This window comes from Grampus griseus, assembly GCF_964374135.1.
Source record: "Grampus griseus genome assembly, chromosome: 9".
NCBI lineage: Eukaryota > Metazoa > Chordata > Mammalia > Artiodactyla > Delphinidae > Grampus > Grampus griseus.
Window position 1 is genome coordinate 69102409 of NC_139003.1, and position 16115 is coordinate 69118523.

The 16115-nt window shown below is 34.5% G+C and overlaps 1 protein-coding gene across 1 annotated transcript; it reads right to left on the reverse strand.

The window, feature by feature from the left end:
* Positions 1-1592: 1592 nt before the first annotated feature.
* Positions 1593-15669, reverse strand: AGR3 (anterior gradient 3, protein disulphide isomerase family member; the record flags this gene model as incomplete). The annotated part of the gene is made up of 7 exons (XM_082662252.1): positions 1593-1642; positions 2397-2480; positions 2926-2989; positions 3233-3309; positions 3852-3904; positions 11496-11559; positions 15561-15669. 7 exons carry the CDS (start codon positions 15667-15669, stop codon positions 1593-1595), a joined length of 501 nt encoding a protein of 166 aa, XP_082518378.1.
* Positions 15670-16115: the final 446 nt, after the last annotated feature.

The following is a 16115-nucleotide window of genomic DNA, read 5'->3' on the forward strand; positions in this document are numbered from 1 at the left end:
TTAGTTCTTAAATCAGCAACCTAATTGTCAACTGGTTCCTTCTTAGTTCACTGCAATGACCACAGACATTTTCTGCTTCCGCACTGTTTATGCAACAATGAAATCAGTTATATTAGTCTTGATACATTATATTATTAGAGTATGCCAGTACACTTTGGTCTCTTAGAATGCATTAAAAAATTAACTCCAGGGCTTCCCTGGTGGCACAGTGGTTGAGAGTCCGCCTGCTGATACAGGGGACACGGGTTCGTGCCCCGGTCTGGGAGGATCCCACATGCCGTGGGGTGGCTGGGCCCGTGAGCCATGGTCCTGAGCCTGTGCGTCCGGAGCCTGTGCTCCGCAACGGGAGAGGCCACAACAGTGAGAGGCCCGCATACCGCAAAAAAAGAAAAAAAATTAACTCCAAACTTTGATCTAAAACTAAAAAATAGGATATTTAATATTCTTTTGCAGTGGGAATACATGGATATCTAGTGTTCATGGTCTTGTAAACTGTTTATATCCAAATAGATCAGTTGCAAAAAGTCTGCTTAAAATGAACTGAATAATGATCAGATAAAACTTGGAAGAAACCTTTCTTTCTCTGACTCATGAAACACTGGAATTAATCAGACATCAGTATCATAGATGTTGTATATCTGTCTCATATAAATGTGTACCTTTATATTTCAAAACTTCAAGTTATTTAAATGTAATCAAATCCTATGGATTAGGAAAAATTTTCCCATCTGAAATATTCTCTCATTTCTGAGAATTATTCCCAGCTGATTATGGGGTTTCCATTAGTAATTAGAATTACTCCAAATGATTAGGGAAATTTTTTAATAAAACATTAGGATTTTTGTGTGTGTGTTATTTAAAGGAATAGAAGACATGAATGCGATCCTACAAAAGCTTCCTCTGAAGAATTGAGTTTGTGGTTGAATGTTTAATAATTTCAGAATGGATAGATTCTTCTTCTGCTAGTTAACTGGAGGTATTCTTTAATATTCTGGAAGCAGTTACATTCTTCTTAAAATGATTAAAAGTGTTAAATATCCACCCAGTAATTAAGCAAAACATATTTAAAGTTTTAAAATATATTTTAAATTTATTGTAATTACTTTGTAAGTGTCTGCTTTAAAGTTAAAAAAAAGAAATAAATGGTTAACTCTAAAAGTTATGCTGCTAAAAGTTAATAAGTGGCTAGAGATGCATCCATTTGCTTTGGCAACATGCAGATCATTTATGACCTAAACTTGCAGGTTCGATATAATAGAGGGATCAGAATTAAGATTAGCTTACTTGGTGGAATGGATGATAGATGAGGAAATAGAAACAAGCAGTGTAGACACCTCTTATTTAGGTCTTCCTGTCTCCACTATAACTATCAGCAAGCTTTCTTTGCTACTGATGCAGGCAGAAATCAAACCACAATATTGTCATGCTCTGGTTTTGATATTTATTGAAATATCATTTTACCTTCCTAAGAATATGCAAACACATTAAAAGTCTAAATGGTAATGTTACAAAATTAATTTACCTGCCCATTAGTATTAGTCAATTAGCCAGAAGTTTTTCTTCGTGACATTTGACCTCTTAGAGGTAATACATTATAACTCGGATTGAATAAGTTTTAATGCTTTCTTCATGTTTTCTATCACTGTAATAGAAGTAAATATATATTATTCTATTAGTAAATGAGAGTACCAAATTTTTTAATTAACCCCTGAATCTAAAATTGGCCCATTAAAATTAACAGCTATAAAGATTTGGGGATTTATCTGCAACCTTAAAGAATATTATGCTAAAAGTGTACATGCAAATTTAAGGATTAGACCATTCAGAGCTGGTTAATTAACTTAATGTTAAAAAATTTTATCAAAGGGATTTTGAGGGAGTATCTATTTTGTTAACTGATTATTTTGTAGCAGTATTGCTGGATATAACAGGCATAGCTCTCTTGTTAAACATAGTTGATAGTGAATGTTGCAAAAATGAAAGTCCCAAGTCAGACTGTATTTCCTTGCTTATAGGCATTAAAGGAAGAGAAAAGATTTAATTATGATCACTTTGAGGAAATCACATATAATCTTTCATACCAGAAGAATGGACTGGCTTTCTTAAGGTTTAATTTTCATGTGTACTCTATTCTTTTTGGTGGTGTTAACATTTAGTGATCATAAGAACTATTAGAGATCCCTGTTGAAGAAAGAGATTCTGAGGTGCCCCAGAAATTCTGATCTTGATGGGAGCTAAGAGTTTGCATATTAACCGCTATCTCCACTACCAGCCCCAGGGACTGTGATGTGTGGGTAGCACTGTTTGTGGGGAAGCACCCATGTAGGGTATCATTGACCCTTCTAACAGTCAAGTGTTGCTAGTATCACTGTTCAAGATAATTTGTGAATACTTACATAGCGGTAAATCCTGAGGTTCATATGTATATAATCTGTTTGAGTATCTTCCAGTTATATCAGCTCTGACTGTTAAAGAAGGATCTGCCAAGAAAAAATAAGTACTTTACATATTATTTAAAATATGCTGAAAATCATTCTTGCCTCTTACTCTAAAACAAACGTTAAGCAAATTTATAAGCAAAATCAGTTTTCATACATGTGAATTTATTGTGAGTTAATCTGAATTCTCATTTTAGTGTGTCACAGGTCTCTGTCAACATATAATAGTTTAGAGAACAATACTGAAACTACATTGGGATATTGATTTCATAGCATCAGTTAATTTAAAACATTAAAATTTAATATTTATAAGTTACAAGTTATAGATATAATGAGTTTGATTGTTGACCTAACAAGAACTGTTAATGACTGGGTTACTAATGACTTCCCTTTAAAAGGAATAGTACTTGAACTAGCATTTAAAAGTAAATAAAAGCAAGAAGGCTACTGATTTTCTAAATCTGATGGAAAGAGATTATACAATTACCCACAAACATGATTCTAGGCACATATTGTCCATCAGGTGATAAATTCTTATCAGTGGTTTCATGCTAGCAAAAAGATGAAAAAAAAGAATGTTATTGGATTGGATTGTTTTTAACAGTTGATTTAAAAATATTTTATGTAAACAAGCCTTTCAGTAAGTTATATATTTTGGCCTCTTACAATTCTATATAACATTCTATATCCACTAATACTTTATAGCTCTTTTTGTCTTCAAAAAAAGACAAAGAAAGAGATTCAGCTTTTCCACTGAATTGAGATATTAAGAAAACATTGTAGAGGTCAGGTACCATGAGATTCAGCATGATGAAATTATTCTGAGCCATTTCTTGTATTTCTTTATTTTGGGCAAACACTTTTTTTAGTGCTGTGGGAGAAAACATAATGTCAATTAGTTTCAAGGATCAAGACGCCTTCAATATAATGTAGCAAAATTAAGCTAGTATTTTGCATTTGTTTGCATCTGTAACTTGGATGTAAATAGTTCATTGGCCCATTGCCACTTCGTCTCTAACTGAAAATCAATGAGGGACAGAGTCTATCCAAGAAGACATCAAGAGAGAATCACATTGATGAAATCACCAGTTTTACAATGTCATGTAATTCATTGACTCATTGGTTAAAATAGCATCTTCTTTCAGCCATTTTTCCTACCTTTTTGGGGGGGGAACAGGGGAGGAAGAAGGATATAAAATTCTAAAGGACATGTAATATGAATATATTCAATAGATTACTAACAATCATTGTAGTCTTTAAGCACCTTAGTAAAATGGTGGTACTCTAGCAGTTGTCCTTTTTTTTTTTTTTTTTTGGAATAGAGTTTCCTGAGTGCCTTCTTAACAATTTGTAACCAGGTCACTTTCCTACTTCATATTGGAGATACAATAAGATCTCAGGAGCAAAAATTACCTTGGCAGTATTGACAGTCCTCCAAGTGATGAATAACCATCAGTGGCTTGTTACTAAACAGAGAGAGTGTGGAATTGAGCCAAGTGATTAATCTGAGTTAAAATGTACAGTGAAATTAGATTTAAGATTCTCATACTTTCTATGAGACGTAAAGTAAACATCTCAGCCTGACAAATCACAGCGCTGTAGTGTGTAGTCCTCTTAGTCATAACATGGCCTCAGCACTGAAGCATCAGCGTCACCAGAAATGTAGCTCATTAGAAATGTAAATTCTCAGGCTCCCTCTTGGGCCCACTCAGTCAGCATCTGGGGGGGTGAGGTCCAGGAATCCTTAGCTTAACAAGCTTACCAGGTCGTTCTTATGTATACTGTAGTACAGTTAGAAAAATAAAAGTCAATTCTGTCTCCATAGATGAAAGGATATTATGAGCAAGGTAGTATTCATTTCCAATGAACATCTGGTATAAAATTTTGGAATTGTCGAAGTTTTTACTTAGGTTTTTTGTTTGTTTTTCAAAAAGTCTATTAATATTTGACCATTTTCACAACCTTTTATTCTTGTCACAACTTACAATTACCAACAGTCTCAGGGAGAGTTCCTTTCCTATATATTTTTCAGTGTCATTTTGATTTTAACTCTCTGAAGAAAAGTTTTGGTGGTAGCTCATTGACTACCCTGCTGTTTAGAATACGAGAAAAATTAGAATGTTAACTACAGTGAAGGACAAAATAATTATGATTCGGGTATATAAGATGTTTTTAAAAATGTTTCTTTAATTTTGCAAGGATGCTAGGTACAAAAAGAGATAGACGGGTGTATATGTATCAAGCATAAATCTTTTTAAAAACAACAGATGTAATCATATGAAATACTTGTTACTGAATAATCCTGTTTTTTCAAACTTTAGTCTCAAAAGTGTTAAATAACACACTTTGAAGTGTAAATAATTTCATTTAATCCTCAAACTTAGAATATAAGTTAATTTTAGGTAAGAATAAATCCTACAACTTATCTCTTAAAATTTGTAACACAGAAAGCTAACATTTGCCAACAACTTCACATTTACTGGTGAAAGAGCAGATTAGATATCCAATGAATGAAATATTATTACCTCTTTTTAATTAGTAGAAAACTGAGCCTAAGAATATTCATTGACATTTCTTTAGAGACACATAGAGAACTTAGACCTCCTAAGCACCAAGTAGTAATTCTTTTACTAGATAACTTTTTCTCTGATTGCACTTAGGTAGATAGAGGTGTCCTGCGATGGAGAGCAATTCAGGGGCATGAGTCATTCTGATTTCCTGAACTGCTACCCTTTCTTCCCAGCACAGCAGCTGGAAATAAGGATAGCTCTGTGTAAGGAAAGACATTGATGTAACTCTTGGAAAGCTAATTTCTCCATCAGATTTCTGGCCAACTGGAGTCCAAGGAAAAATGTATCAAGACCACAGAATACTCAGTCTTAATAGTTCAGCTTTGAATGGGTTGTTCAGACAGTCAAACCAAGACAGTAATCCGTTTTAGGAAAAGCTTCTGTTTCTGGCAGACACTGAATTAGGAACACCTGAAAAAGGGCTCAGAAACTTTTAAAGCAAAGAGGCAGATGGTAAGTTATTTGAGGTTTTGCAGCCCATGTGGTCTTGTTCACAGCCGCTCACCTCTGCTGTTATTGCACGAAAGCAGCCATGGACAATATGCAACAAGGTGAGAGTGGCCGTGTTATAGTAAAACTTAATTTATCACACTGGAATTTGAATTTCAAGTAACTTCCATGTTTCACAAGATATTATTCTTCTTTTGATTAAAAACATTCTTTTAATGTAAAAATCATCCTTAGCTCACAGACCAAATTATCAATAAAACAGGTGGTCCCTAGTCTTATGGTTACCAGGGGCGAAGGGGAGGGGGAGAGATAGACTGGGAGTTTGGGATTGACATGTACATACTACTATAGATAACCAACAAGGACCTGCTGTATATATAGCACAGGGAACTCAGCTCAATATTCTGTAATAACCTAAATAGGAAAAGAATTTTAAAAAGAATAAAAAAAAAAGCATTTTAAATTGTGAAAAAAAATCTTATGAAGTAGCACATCAGATTATGAGAAACTCGAGTGAAAGAAAGAGTAAAAATTTTGGGGAGCTGTACTTCTGAGATGCTCTAAAACCAGAGCCTTCCAAGCCTAGCTGCTTATCAGCATCATTTGGTGAATTATCTTTTAAAATTCTACATGTTTTTCATTGAAAATAAGTTACAAATTCAGATGGTTTAAAATTCAAAAGTTAAAAAAGTAAAAATTCTTTCTCCCATCCTGCCTTCAAGAAGTAAGCAGTGTTACCATTTTCTAAGTTTGCTTCCAGAGTTTTTCAGGTCATATAACAAAATACACATGTGCATATGCATATGCTTGTGTATATACTTATGTAAATGTATATGATTATGAATTGTGTATGTTCATATGCATGTCCATATGTATATATATTTATCCTTTCTTTTTTAAAAATACAAATACTAGCACGCTATACACATGTATTTGCATTTGGCTTTTTTAGCATAATCATATATCTTGGATGTTATTCCCTTGTGATTTTGTATAATATTCCATTATATGGATCATCTTTACTTTATTAGTCTCCTCAAAATAGATATTTAAATTCTTTTCAATCTTTTATGTTTAGATTGTTTTCAGACATTTAAAAAGATGCTTTGGTGAACATGATGTTACTTACATATAATTTTGCGCATGGGTGGGTATATTTGTAAATAAATTTCCAGAAGCGGAGTTTCTGCGTCAGAGTATGTGCATTTATAATTTTGATGCACTGTATATACTTTCCTTAGAAGCTGTACCAATTTATATTCTCTCTGATAATGTGAGAACTAAGTATTTACTCTCACTAAAACTGGTTATTGAGCTTTTAATTCTTTTATCCAGTAGATGAAAGAGGGAAGTTAATGTAGTTTTACTTTCTTATAAAAAATAGTCACCATATGATCCAGCAATTCTACTTCTGGGTATATACCCAAAGAAAATGAAATCACTATTTCACTATCTCAAAGGGATATCTGCATCCCCGTGTTCATTGCAGCATTATTTACAATAGCCAGGACATGGAAGCAACCTAAGTGACTCTCAGTACATTTGTGACAACGTGAATGAACCTTGAGCATATTATGTTAAGTAAAATAAGTCAGAGACAAATACTATATGATCTCACTTATATGTAGAATCTGGAATTTAAAAAAAAAGTAAAAACCAAACTCATAGAAACAGAGAGTAGATTGGTGGTTTCCCAGGGTGGGGGATTGGGAGGTGGGGAAAATGGGTAAAGGTGCTCAAAGGGTACACACTTCCAGTTATAAGATGAGTGAGTCCTGGGAATGTAGTGATGACCAGAGTTAACAATACTGTATGGTATACTTGAAAACTGATAAGAAAATACATCTTAAAAGTTCTCAACACACACACACACACACACACACACACACACACACACGTTAACTATGTGAGGTGATAATTAACCTTATTGTGGTCATCATTGTGCAATATATACATACATCAAATCATCACATTCTACACCTTAAATCTGCACAATGTTTATGTAAATTATATCTCAATAAAGCTGTAAAAAATAATCTTACTCATATGTTTAGGTTACTAATTTTTTTATTCTGTGTACTATCTTTCCTATCTTATGTTCATTTTTTCAAGGTCATTGCCTTGACCTTTTTCTTATTAATTTATATGAGTACTTTGTATATTAGAGAAATTCACTCTTGTAATATGAGCTATAGTTTTCTGTTAGTTTTGTATTTTTTGCCTTTTTCGTTTGCTTATGATAAATTTCTGGTTTGCAGAAATTTGCATAATCAAAAATATTAATCATTTATTTTAGGATTTCTCTTTCTTCTTTTTTTTTTCCTTTGGCCATACTCAACTCTAAAGGAGGACTAGGGTGAGGCAAGGGTAGCATCTAGGGCACAAAAATGAAGTGTTTGTTTTTGCGTCCTAGACATCCCTCATGCCTCACCCTAATTGTACCCTACTCCAAGAATTTAAAGGAATAACAGTTTTGTAATAGTGTCTTCTAGTACCTTAATGGTTTCATCCTTATAATTAATCTTTATAATTTATTTTGATGTAAAATATGAGGTATAGATACAAATTTTTTTATTTTTCACAAATGGCTATCAAATTCTAACAATTATTTTACATACTCTATCTCTCCTACTCCTGATTCAAAATGCCACTTAATCATGTAAACAATTTCTGTAGTATCCAGTTTTCTGTTCTCTCCATTCTATTCAATTCATTTACCGGTAACATACTGTATTATTAAAATGTTTCATATTGATTAAGGGCTAGTCCCCACTGATTTCTTCTCAGAATGTTCCTAACTATTTAAGTCTGTCTATGTTTCCATTTCAATTTTAAAATCACTTAAAAACTTGTACTAATATATTGTGATTGTCTTAACAAATTTTTTAGCTATAGAGAGGATTGACATTTTTACGATATTGAATCTTCCTCTCCAAGAACATGATATCCCTTCACATAGGTTTGTAATTTCTTTCCTCACTAGTACATTTAGTTCATACAGATTTTGTACATTTTCTGTCAAGTTTATCTTGGGATATTTCATCTTTTTTTATTGCTATTTTATATAAGGTATTTTATAACTGCCTTTAACTATTTTGATTATATATATATATATATATAAATGCTGTCGGTTTCTAGGTATTAATTTAGTCTCATCTAATTTAACTGAATCTTCGTAGTTCTGATACTTTGGGCTGATTCTCAAGTTTTTCACAAACACAGTCATCAGCTGCAAATGAGGATTCTTTCACTCTCTCCTTTGTAAGTTTTTCTCATCTAATTGCATTGGTTAGTATCTCCAGAACAATGTTAGTAATTGTGGTGATTAAAGAATCCATCAGTGGGATACTTTAATTGTTTTTCCTCAGTAAGCATGATGTTGACTTTTTTGCTGGGATGGATAAGTTTTTTAACTTCAAATATGGATTTGGCATTGTATTAAATGCTTTTTCTTAGCATTTGTGGAGATAGGAGATACTTGTATGATTTGTGTCCTTATAAATATTAAATTATTTTAATTAATAGATTTCTTTTTTTTTTTTTTTTTTATCTGCTGTTTTTGGATGGCATGTCCTATAAATTTCAGTTAAATCTATCTGGTCTATTGTGTCATTTAATGCTTGTGTTTCCTTATTAATTTTCTGTTTGGTTGATCTGTCCCTTGGTGTAAGTGAGGTGTTAAAGTCCCCCATTATTAGTGTGTTACTGTTGATTTCTTCTTTTATAGCTGTTAGAAGTTGCCTTATGTATTGAGGTGCTCCTAAGTTGGTTGCTTATGTATTTATAATTGTTATATATTCTTCTTGGATTGATCCCTTGATCATTATGTAGTGTCCTTCCTTGTCTCTCGTAACATTTATTTGAAAGTCTATTTTATCTGACATGAGTATTGCTACTCAAGCTTTCCTTTGATTTCCATTTTCATGGAATATCTTTTTCCATCCCCTCACTTTCAGTCTGTATGTGTCCCTAGGTCTGAAGTGGGTCTCTTGTAGACAACATATATATGGGTCTTGTTTTTGTATCCATTCAGCAAGCCTGTGTCTGTTGGTTGGAGCATTTAATCCATTCACGTTTAAGGTAATTATCCATATGTATGTTCCTATGACCATTTTCTTAATTGTTTTGGGTTTGTTTTTGTAGGTCCTTTTTTTCTCTTGTGTTTCCTACTTAGAGAAGTTCCTTTAGCATTTGTTGTAGAGCTGGTTTGGTGGTGCTGAATTCTCTTAGCTCTTGCTTGTCTGTAAAACTTTTGATTTCTCCATCGAATCTGAATGAGATCCTTGCTGGACAGAGTCATCTTGGTTGTAGGTTCATCCCTTTCATTACTTTAAGTATACCATGCCAGTCCCTTCTGGCTTGTCGAGTTTCTGCTGAGAAATCAGCTGTTAACCTTATGGGTGTTCCCTTTTATGTTATTTTTTGTTCTTCTCTTGCTGCTTTCAGTAATTTTTCTTTGTCTTTAATTTTTGCCAAGTTGATTACTATGTGTCTCGACATGTTTCTCCTTGGGTTTATCCTGTATGGGAGTCTCTGAGTTTCCTGGACTTGGGCGGCTATTTCCTTTCCCATGTTAGGGAAGTTTTCAACTGTAATCTCTTCCAGTATTTTCTCAGGGCCTTTCTCTCTCTCTTCTCCTTCTGGGACCCCTATAATGCGAATGTTGTTGTGTTTAATGTTGTCCCAGAGGTCTCTTGGCCTGTCTTCATTTCTTTTCATTCTTTTTTCTTTATTCTGTTCCACAGCAGTGAATTCCACCATTCTGTCTTCCAGGTCACCTATCCATTCTTCTGCCTCAGTTTTTCTGCTATTGATTCCTTCTAGTGTATTTTTCATTTCAGTTATTGTATTGTTCATCTCTGTTTGTTTGTTTTTTAATTCTTCTAGGTCTTTGTTAAACATTTCTTGCACCTTCTCGATCTTGGCCTCCATTCTTTTTCCGAGGTCCTGGATCATCTTCACTATCATTATTCTGAATTCTTTTTCTAGAAGGTTGCCTATCTGCACTTCATTTAGTTGTTTTTCTGGGGTTTTATCTTGTTCCTTCATCTGGTACATAGCCCTCTCCCTTTTCATCTTGTCTATCCTTCTGTGAATGTGGTTTTTGTTCCACAGGCTGCAGGACTGTAGATCTTCTTGCTTCTGCTGTCTGCCATCTCTAATAGATTTCTTAATCTTGAATCTTTTGGCTTTCCCAGACTGAATCTCACTTTATCAGGGTATATTTTTTTAGTGTTCTGCTGTCTGCTCTTTGCTAATATGTTGTTTGTTTTTTACATTTCTATTTGGAAATAAGATTATTCTGTAGACTTTTTTTTTTTGGTAATATTTGTCTGGTGTTGAGGGTGTTTTAGCCAGTTCTTATTTGGAATCTTTTCTTTTTCTTCAAAGAGTTGAATTGAACATTCTTTAGATATTTGATAAATTCTTGGGGTGCTTTTAAAAGTACAAGTTTCTCAGCTCCATCCCCAAAGATTTAGTAGATCTTTAGTAAATCACGTCACTCTTGGTCACTGAGTACCTGGCACATAGAAGTGGATACTCAGTAAGCAGTTGACCCTGAATATGGATTTTTAAAAAAGCTCTCTGAGTCGTTCTGATGATCAGACAGCCTTGAGAAGTGCTGCTATAAGTCAGGTTCCTGTTTAAGCTTGTATAATGCCCAGTGAGTGATGCTGTTTTGTTTATACAATTTATATTCAAAGTTTGCTTGGTGGATGTTAACTAGACTTATTGTGGTAATCATTTTGCATATATACAAATATCCAATCATTAAGTTGTATATCTGAAACTAATATAATGTTAAGTCAATTATTCCTCAGATAAAAAAGCTTGCTTGGATAATTAAGAAATTAATACAGAAGTGTCTAGAGCTGTTGTTTATAAAAAAATTCTAATAGCAACTCTTAGTCCAAACAGCATACAATATCAGAGCAAATTCTTATTGTATCCTCTGAAAAGCTAACATGCTAGTGTTTGGCTCTCCTGTGAGGAGGTATCTGTATCATCTGTCAAAGTTAACTGAGAGGTGTTTTACCTTTTTTGAATATGAAAGAGACCTTCCTCATAAGTCTGCATCCAAGTGATGTCATCTCCCCATCCTAAACAAAAGAGAGAAATCAATGTGTTAACTCAGGACTACCAAAGAGTTCTGAATTGGGGGTGTGATAACCAGGTATCTATCTACAGATATTTAAGCTACCAAGCAGTTGTCTGACATAAGGTATGGAGGATACATAATTATAACTAGATACAAAGAGGTTGTGTCCTTTCAGGTGATATTAGTGAGGTTTTGTGACTATGTTTTAAATCTTAAGGCCCATGGCCTTGAACCCAGTAAGTGTTCAGTAGATGCTATTATGATTAGTGGTGATTGAAAGGACATCTCTGGACCATGCAAGAGCTCTCACTTTCAGAATGTACAGGAGGAAATAACAGTTAATCTTTGCATACTTTGTAAATCTGTCGGGAATACTTTGGGCTATACGGAACAGCGTCCTTGAATCTTGAGTGTCAAGAGATGTTGACTCCTTCGAAGTCATAACACATCATTGAAAAAAAGGAATTTCAAATTTTGCTTTGAGTTTTAACGGAAAACAATTCTGGCATGGGAATTTCATGGTTGAGAGACTCAATAAAACCCTTGTTTTGGAAGCATCCAAAAGAGTGGAGGAGAGGGAAACAGAATACAACGAGTAGAGAGAGAACCCACTAGCTTTTTTTTTAAAGAATCAATTTTATTTATTTATTTATTTATTTATTTTGGTTGCATCGGGTCTTTGTTGCTGCACATGGGTTTTCTGTAGTTGTGGCGAGTGGGGGCTACTCTTCGTTGCGGTGTCCAGGGTTCTCCTTATGGTGGCCTGTCCTGTTGCGGAGCACAGGCTCCAGACGCACGGGCTTCAGTAGTTGTGGCGCACAGGCTCAGTAGTTGTGGCTCACGGGCTTAGTTGCTCTGCAGCATGTGGGATCCTCCCAGACCAGGGATCGAACCCGTGTCTCCTGCATTGGCAGGCGGATTCTTAACCACTGCGCCACTAGGGAAGTCCCCCCACTAGCCTTTAAAGAAATGATGTGAGTAGTTGGGAATGTGTATTAGAGATTGAAGAATAAGACCATTGAAGAGAAGAATGCACAAAACATCCAGAAATATTTCAAAGTATTTTCAGGAAATGTCTCAGTCTATGGATGAAAAAGGTTGAATTAATTTGAAAATAGAAATAGTTTCAGGCTATTTTGGACCCAGATTTTTTCATAAGTTTCATATGTTGTCAGACTGGAGTTCCTGGTTTTGATACCATGGCTTAAAGATGTCCAGGACTTATGAAGCAGAATTATGAAGCAGGATAAATATGATCCCATGATTTCTGCCTGCTGGGTTTCGGTTTGTTTGTTTTTTAATAACAACTTTATTCAAATATAATTCATATGCCAATACAGTTCATCCATTGAAAGTATATACATTCTTTTAATATATTTACATAGTGTGCAATCATCACCACAATCAATTTTGGAAGATCTTCATCACTTCAGAAAGAAACCCTGTACCCTTTAGTTATCACCACGCAATTCTTTCATCTCCTACAACCCTAAGAAATGGCTAATCTACTTTGTCTCTATAGATTATCTTATTCCAGACATTTCATATAAGTGGAATCATATAAGATGCGATGTATCTTATGACTGGATGCTTTCAGTTAATACAATGTTTTTAAGGTTCATCCATGTTGTGGCATGTATTAGGACTTCATTCTTGGGCTAAATATTATTCCATTTTATGGATATACCACATTTTGTTTATCCATTTATCAGTTGATGGACATTTAGGTTGTTTCTAGTTTTTGGATTTTATGAATAATACTGCTATGAACATTTGAGTGCAAACTTCAGTGTGAACATATGTTTTCATTTTTCTTGGGTATAATCCTTAGAAGTGGAATTGCTGGATCAAATGGTAACTATAACTTTAACTTTCTGACAGTTTTTCCAAGTGAGTGCATTATTTTACACTCTTACCAGAAGTGTTGTTGGTTTGTTTTTGCCTGACCTTAGAATCCTAACATTGGAAGACATCTTACATTAGCTTAGTACCCCAACCTTAGCAGGAATGCTTCCTATCTGTAATAACCCTGAAAGACTTTCTTTACAACTTTACTCAAACACATGTAGTAAGTTTATGCCACGTTTTGCATTAGATAAAAGTTATTTTGGAAACAGCCAGTGAGACTGTGTTCCTACTTAATTTCCCTATTCTGTTGCAAATATCATTCAATGCCAGAATGTCAGCAGTGGGAAGAATTACTGTTCTCTGCTCCTGTTTAACTTAGTTCCACAAATATTGAAGGAACATCTGCTATATGCCTTGCTCCACTTAGCACTGGGTGTATGCAGGTAAGACAATACAGTCTTATTGTTCTCTGTTCATTATCATGATTCCTAATTCCTAATCCATTACTGGCTATGCTTACTTATCTTCTGAGATTTTATTCATTCTCCAGTATGTATTTATTGAGTACTTACTGTATGCCAGGCACTGGACCAGGTGCTGGACGCAGAGCAGTTTTGGTTTAAAAGGAAGTTAAGATTTGGGGTTCACTTTTTTATTGAACCATTTCTTACCTTTTTCCAATTAATACTCCCTTTTCTCCCTAACACTGTGTCTGTTTAACTGGGGCTGCTCTGCCCTCTAAGAGGCTCCATATGCTACTTGGTACACTGTAGACAAATTTCCCTTTCACCCGTACCTTAAATCCTCATTCTCAGTTGTTTTCTATGTGCCAGTAGAAGATAAAGGCTTAACCAAATGCAAACCATTTCTGAATAATGGAGTTCCCAGCTGCTATCAGTCATCTCCCCTATTGACATAGTTTAACTGAAATAACAGACTCATCACGTTGTTTAAAATTTCTTGTACGTATTGAGTATATTTTTCATAAAATTCACCAGTTTTAATGGACATTTGGAAGTGAATACACAGAATATTGGTACCTTAATTATAGTTACAGCATGCTGCTTAACTCAGCCCTCGAGGGTCTTTAAGGGCAGTGACTTTGATCTTTGGCACTTTAAGGCTACTGAGTTCATTGTTTTATAACTGTTGCATGTATATATGGAGGTACATGATAAATTACACTTAGGAAAATATTTCCCTCTTTTATTTATTTTGCAAAACTTACCAATTTTTTTAGACTTACAGTTTCTGTGATTTTAAACTGAACACTGGCTGAACACTGACAGGCAATTGGCTGGTACCCAATACATCTCATCTGTTAAGGAATGAATTAACTTGGAAAGAAATATTTTAAAATTTGAAATTATGCTATAGTTGATCTCCATTTGTTTGCTCGAGTCACATTACCATTCCAAGTACCAGTCAAGTGTTTTTTGGTTTGTGTTACTAATTTAGAATTAGCTATTTGGAGACAAATGATTTTCTTTCCATTTCTGGTAGCTGGAAATGTAGGAATCAATTCTGAAAATTTTCTTTATGAATTATTTCTTTGCAGATGAAGATATAATTGTTTCTCAGGCCAAAGTAAAACAGTGGGTACAAAATAGAAATGTTTTCAATGTAGCCAATGACAAATCTAGATTATGTCCTCTAAAAATACTGCAGCTGTTTTCTGGAGTCAGCATAGCCAACACTTGGTTAACCAAAATTCTTGGAGGGTGGAGATAAAGTATAATTTTCTGGGGACCCCAGTGTAAAATCATTCCAAATTATTTTCTTGCCTGAATAAAGAGAGGACAGGGCACTGGAACAGATTTTGAGGGAATCCTGATTGCATTTAGGATATCAATATAACGTATCAATCAATAGCATTTTGCAGGACTCTGGTTACCAAAGTTATAGGCAATGAAACCAGTTCTCCACTATTTCTATAGAAGATGCAGCAAATTGTTGTTTTTCATTTCATGTGGCTCACTCTTTAAAGTTAACTGATCCTCTCTGTTGTTTTTTTTTTCTCCTATTTTAAAGTGATACACAACAAAAAATTTCAGTTAATTGAGTTGGCTTTATAACTAGACTACAGGCAAGAGATGATGAATTTTAAAACAATCCAAATGACTGAGTCCAGAAAATAAAATGAGATTCCAGTACCTCTTGAGAGTGTCTGAGGAGGTCTTTTTCCCTTTTTGATTGCCATGGCAAGGTTAGAAGAAACCGTGATGAGTAAGAGACAGACGACCAAAGCTGAGTGTAACATCATATCTTCTTAAGAATCCCTCAGAAGCAGCTGGATGGTAAAAAATAATTGTCAGAATCTGGTAGGTTACCTCAGGCTGTCATTAAGACATTTGTTAAGAGACCAAACCTATGCTGCCAGATTGCTCTGCTTGTGTGAATTGACATGGTACAACCACCTAGAACTTTCACATTTTATTTGTAAATTATTGTAAAACTACAGTCAACTCAATAGATGTCCACTTGATGAAAAGCCACATTCCTGGCATCCTGGGAGCAGTACAATGAAGTTGAAAGAGCACTGGACCAGGGCACCCAAAGCCTACTTCTGATGGTATTCTAGTGCTCACGGAACTGCATTAAAACTCAAATAAGATGATATTGATTAAAGGCCTTGCAACTGCTAAGTGCAATGGAAAGGTGACGTTTGTCATGCATAAATATTTTTGCCCTTTGATTCTTCTTGATCTG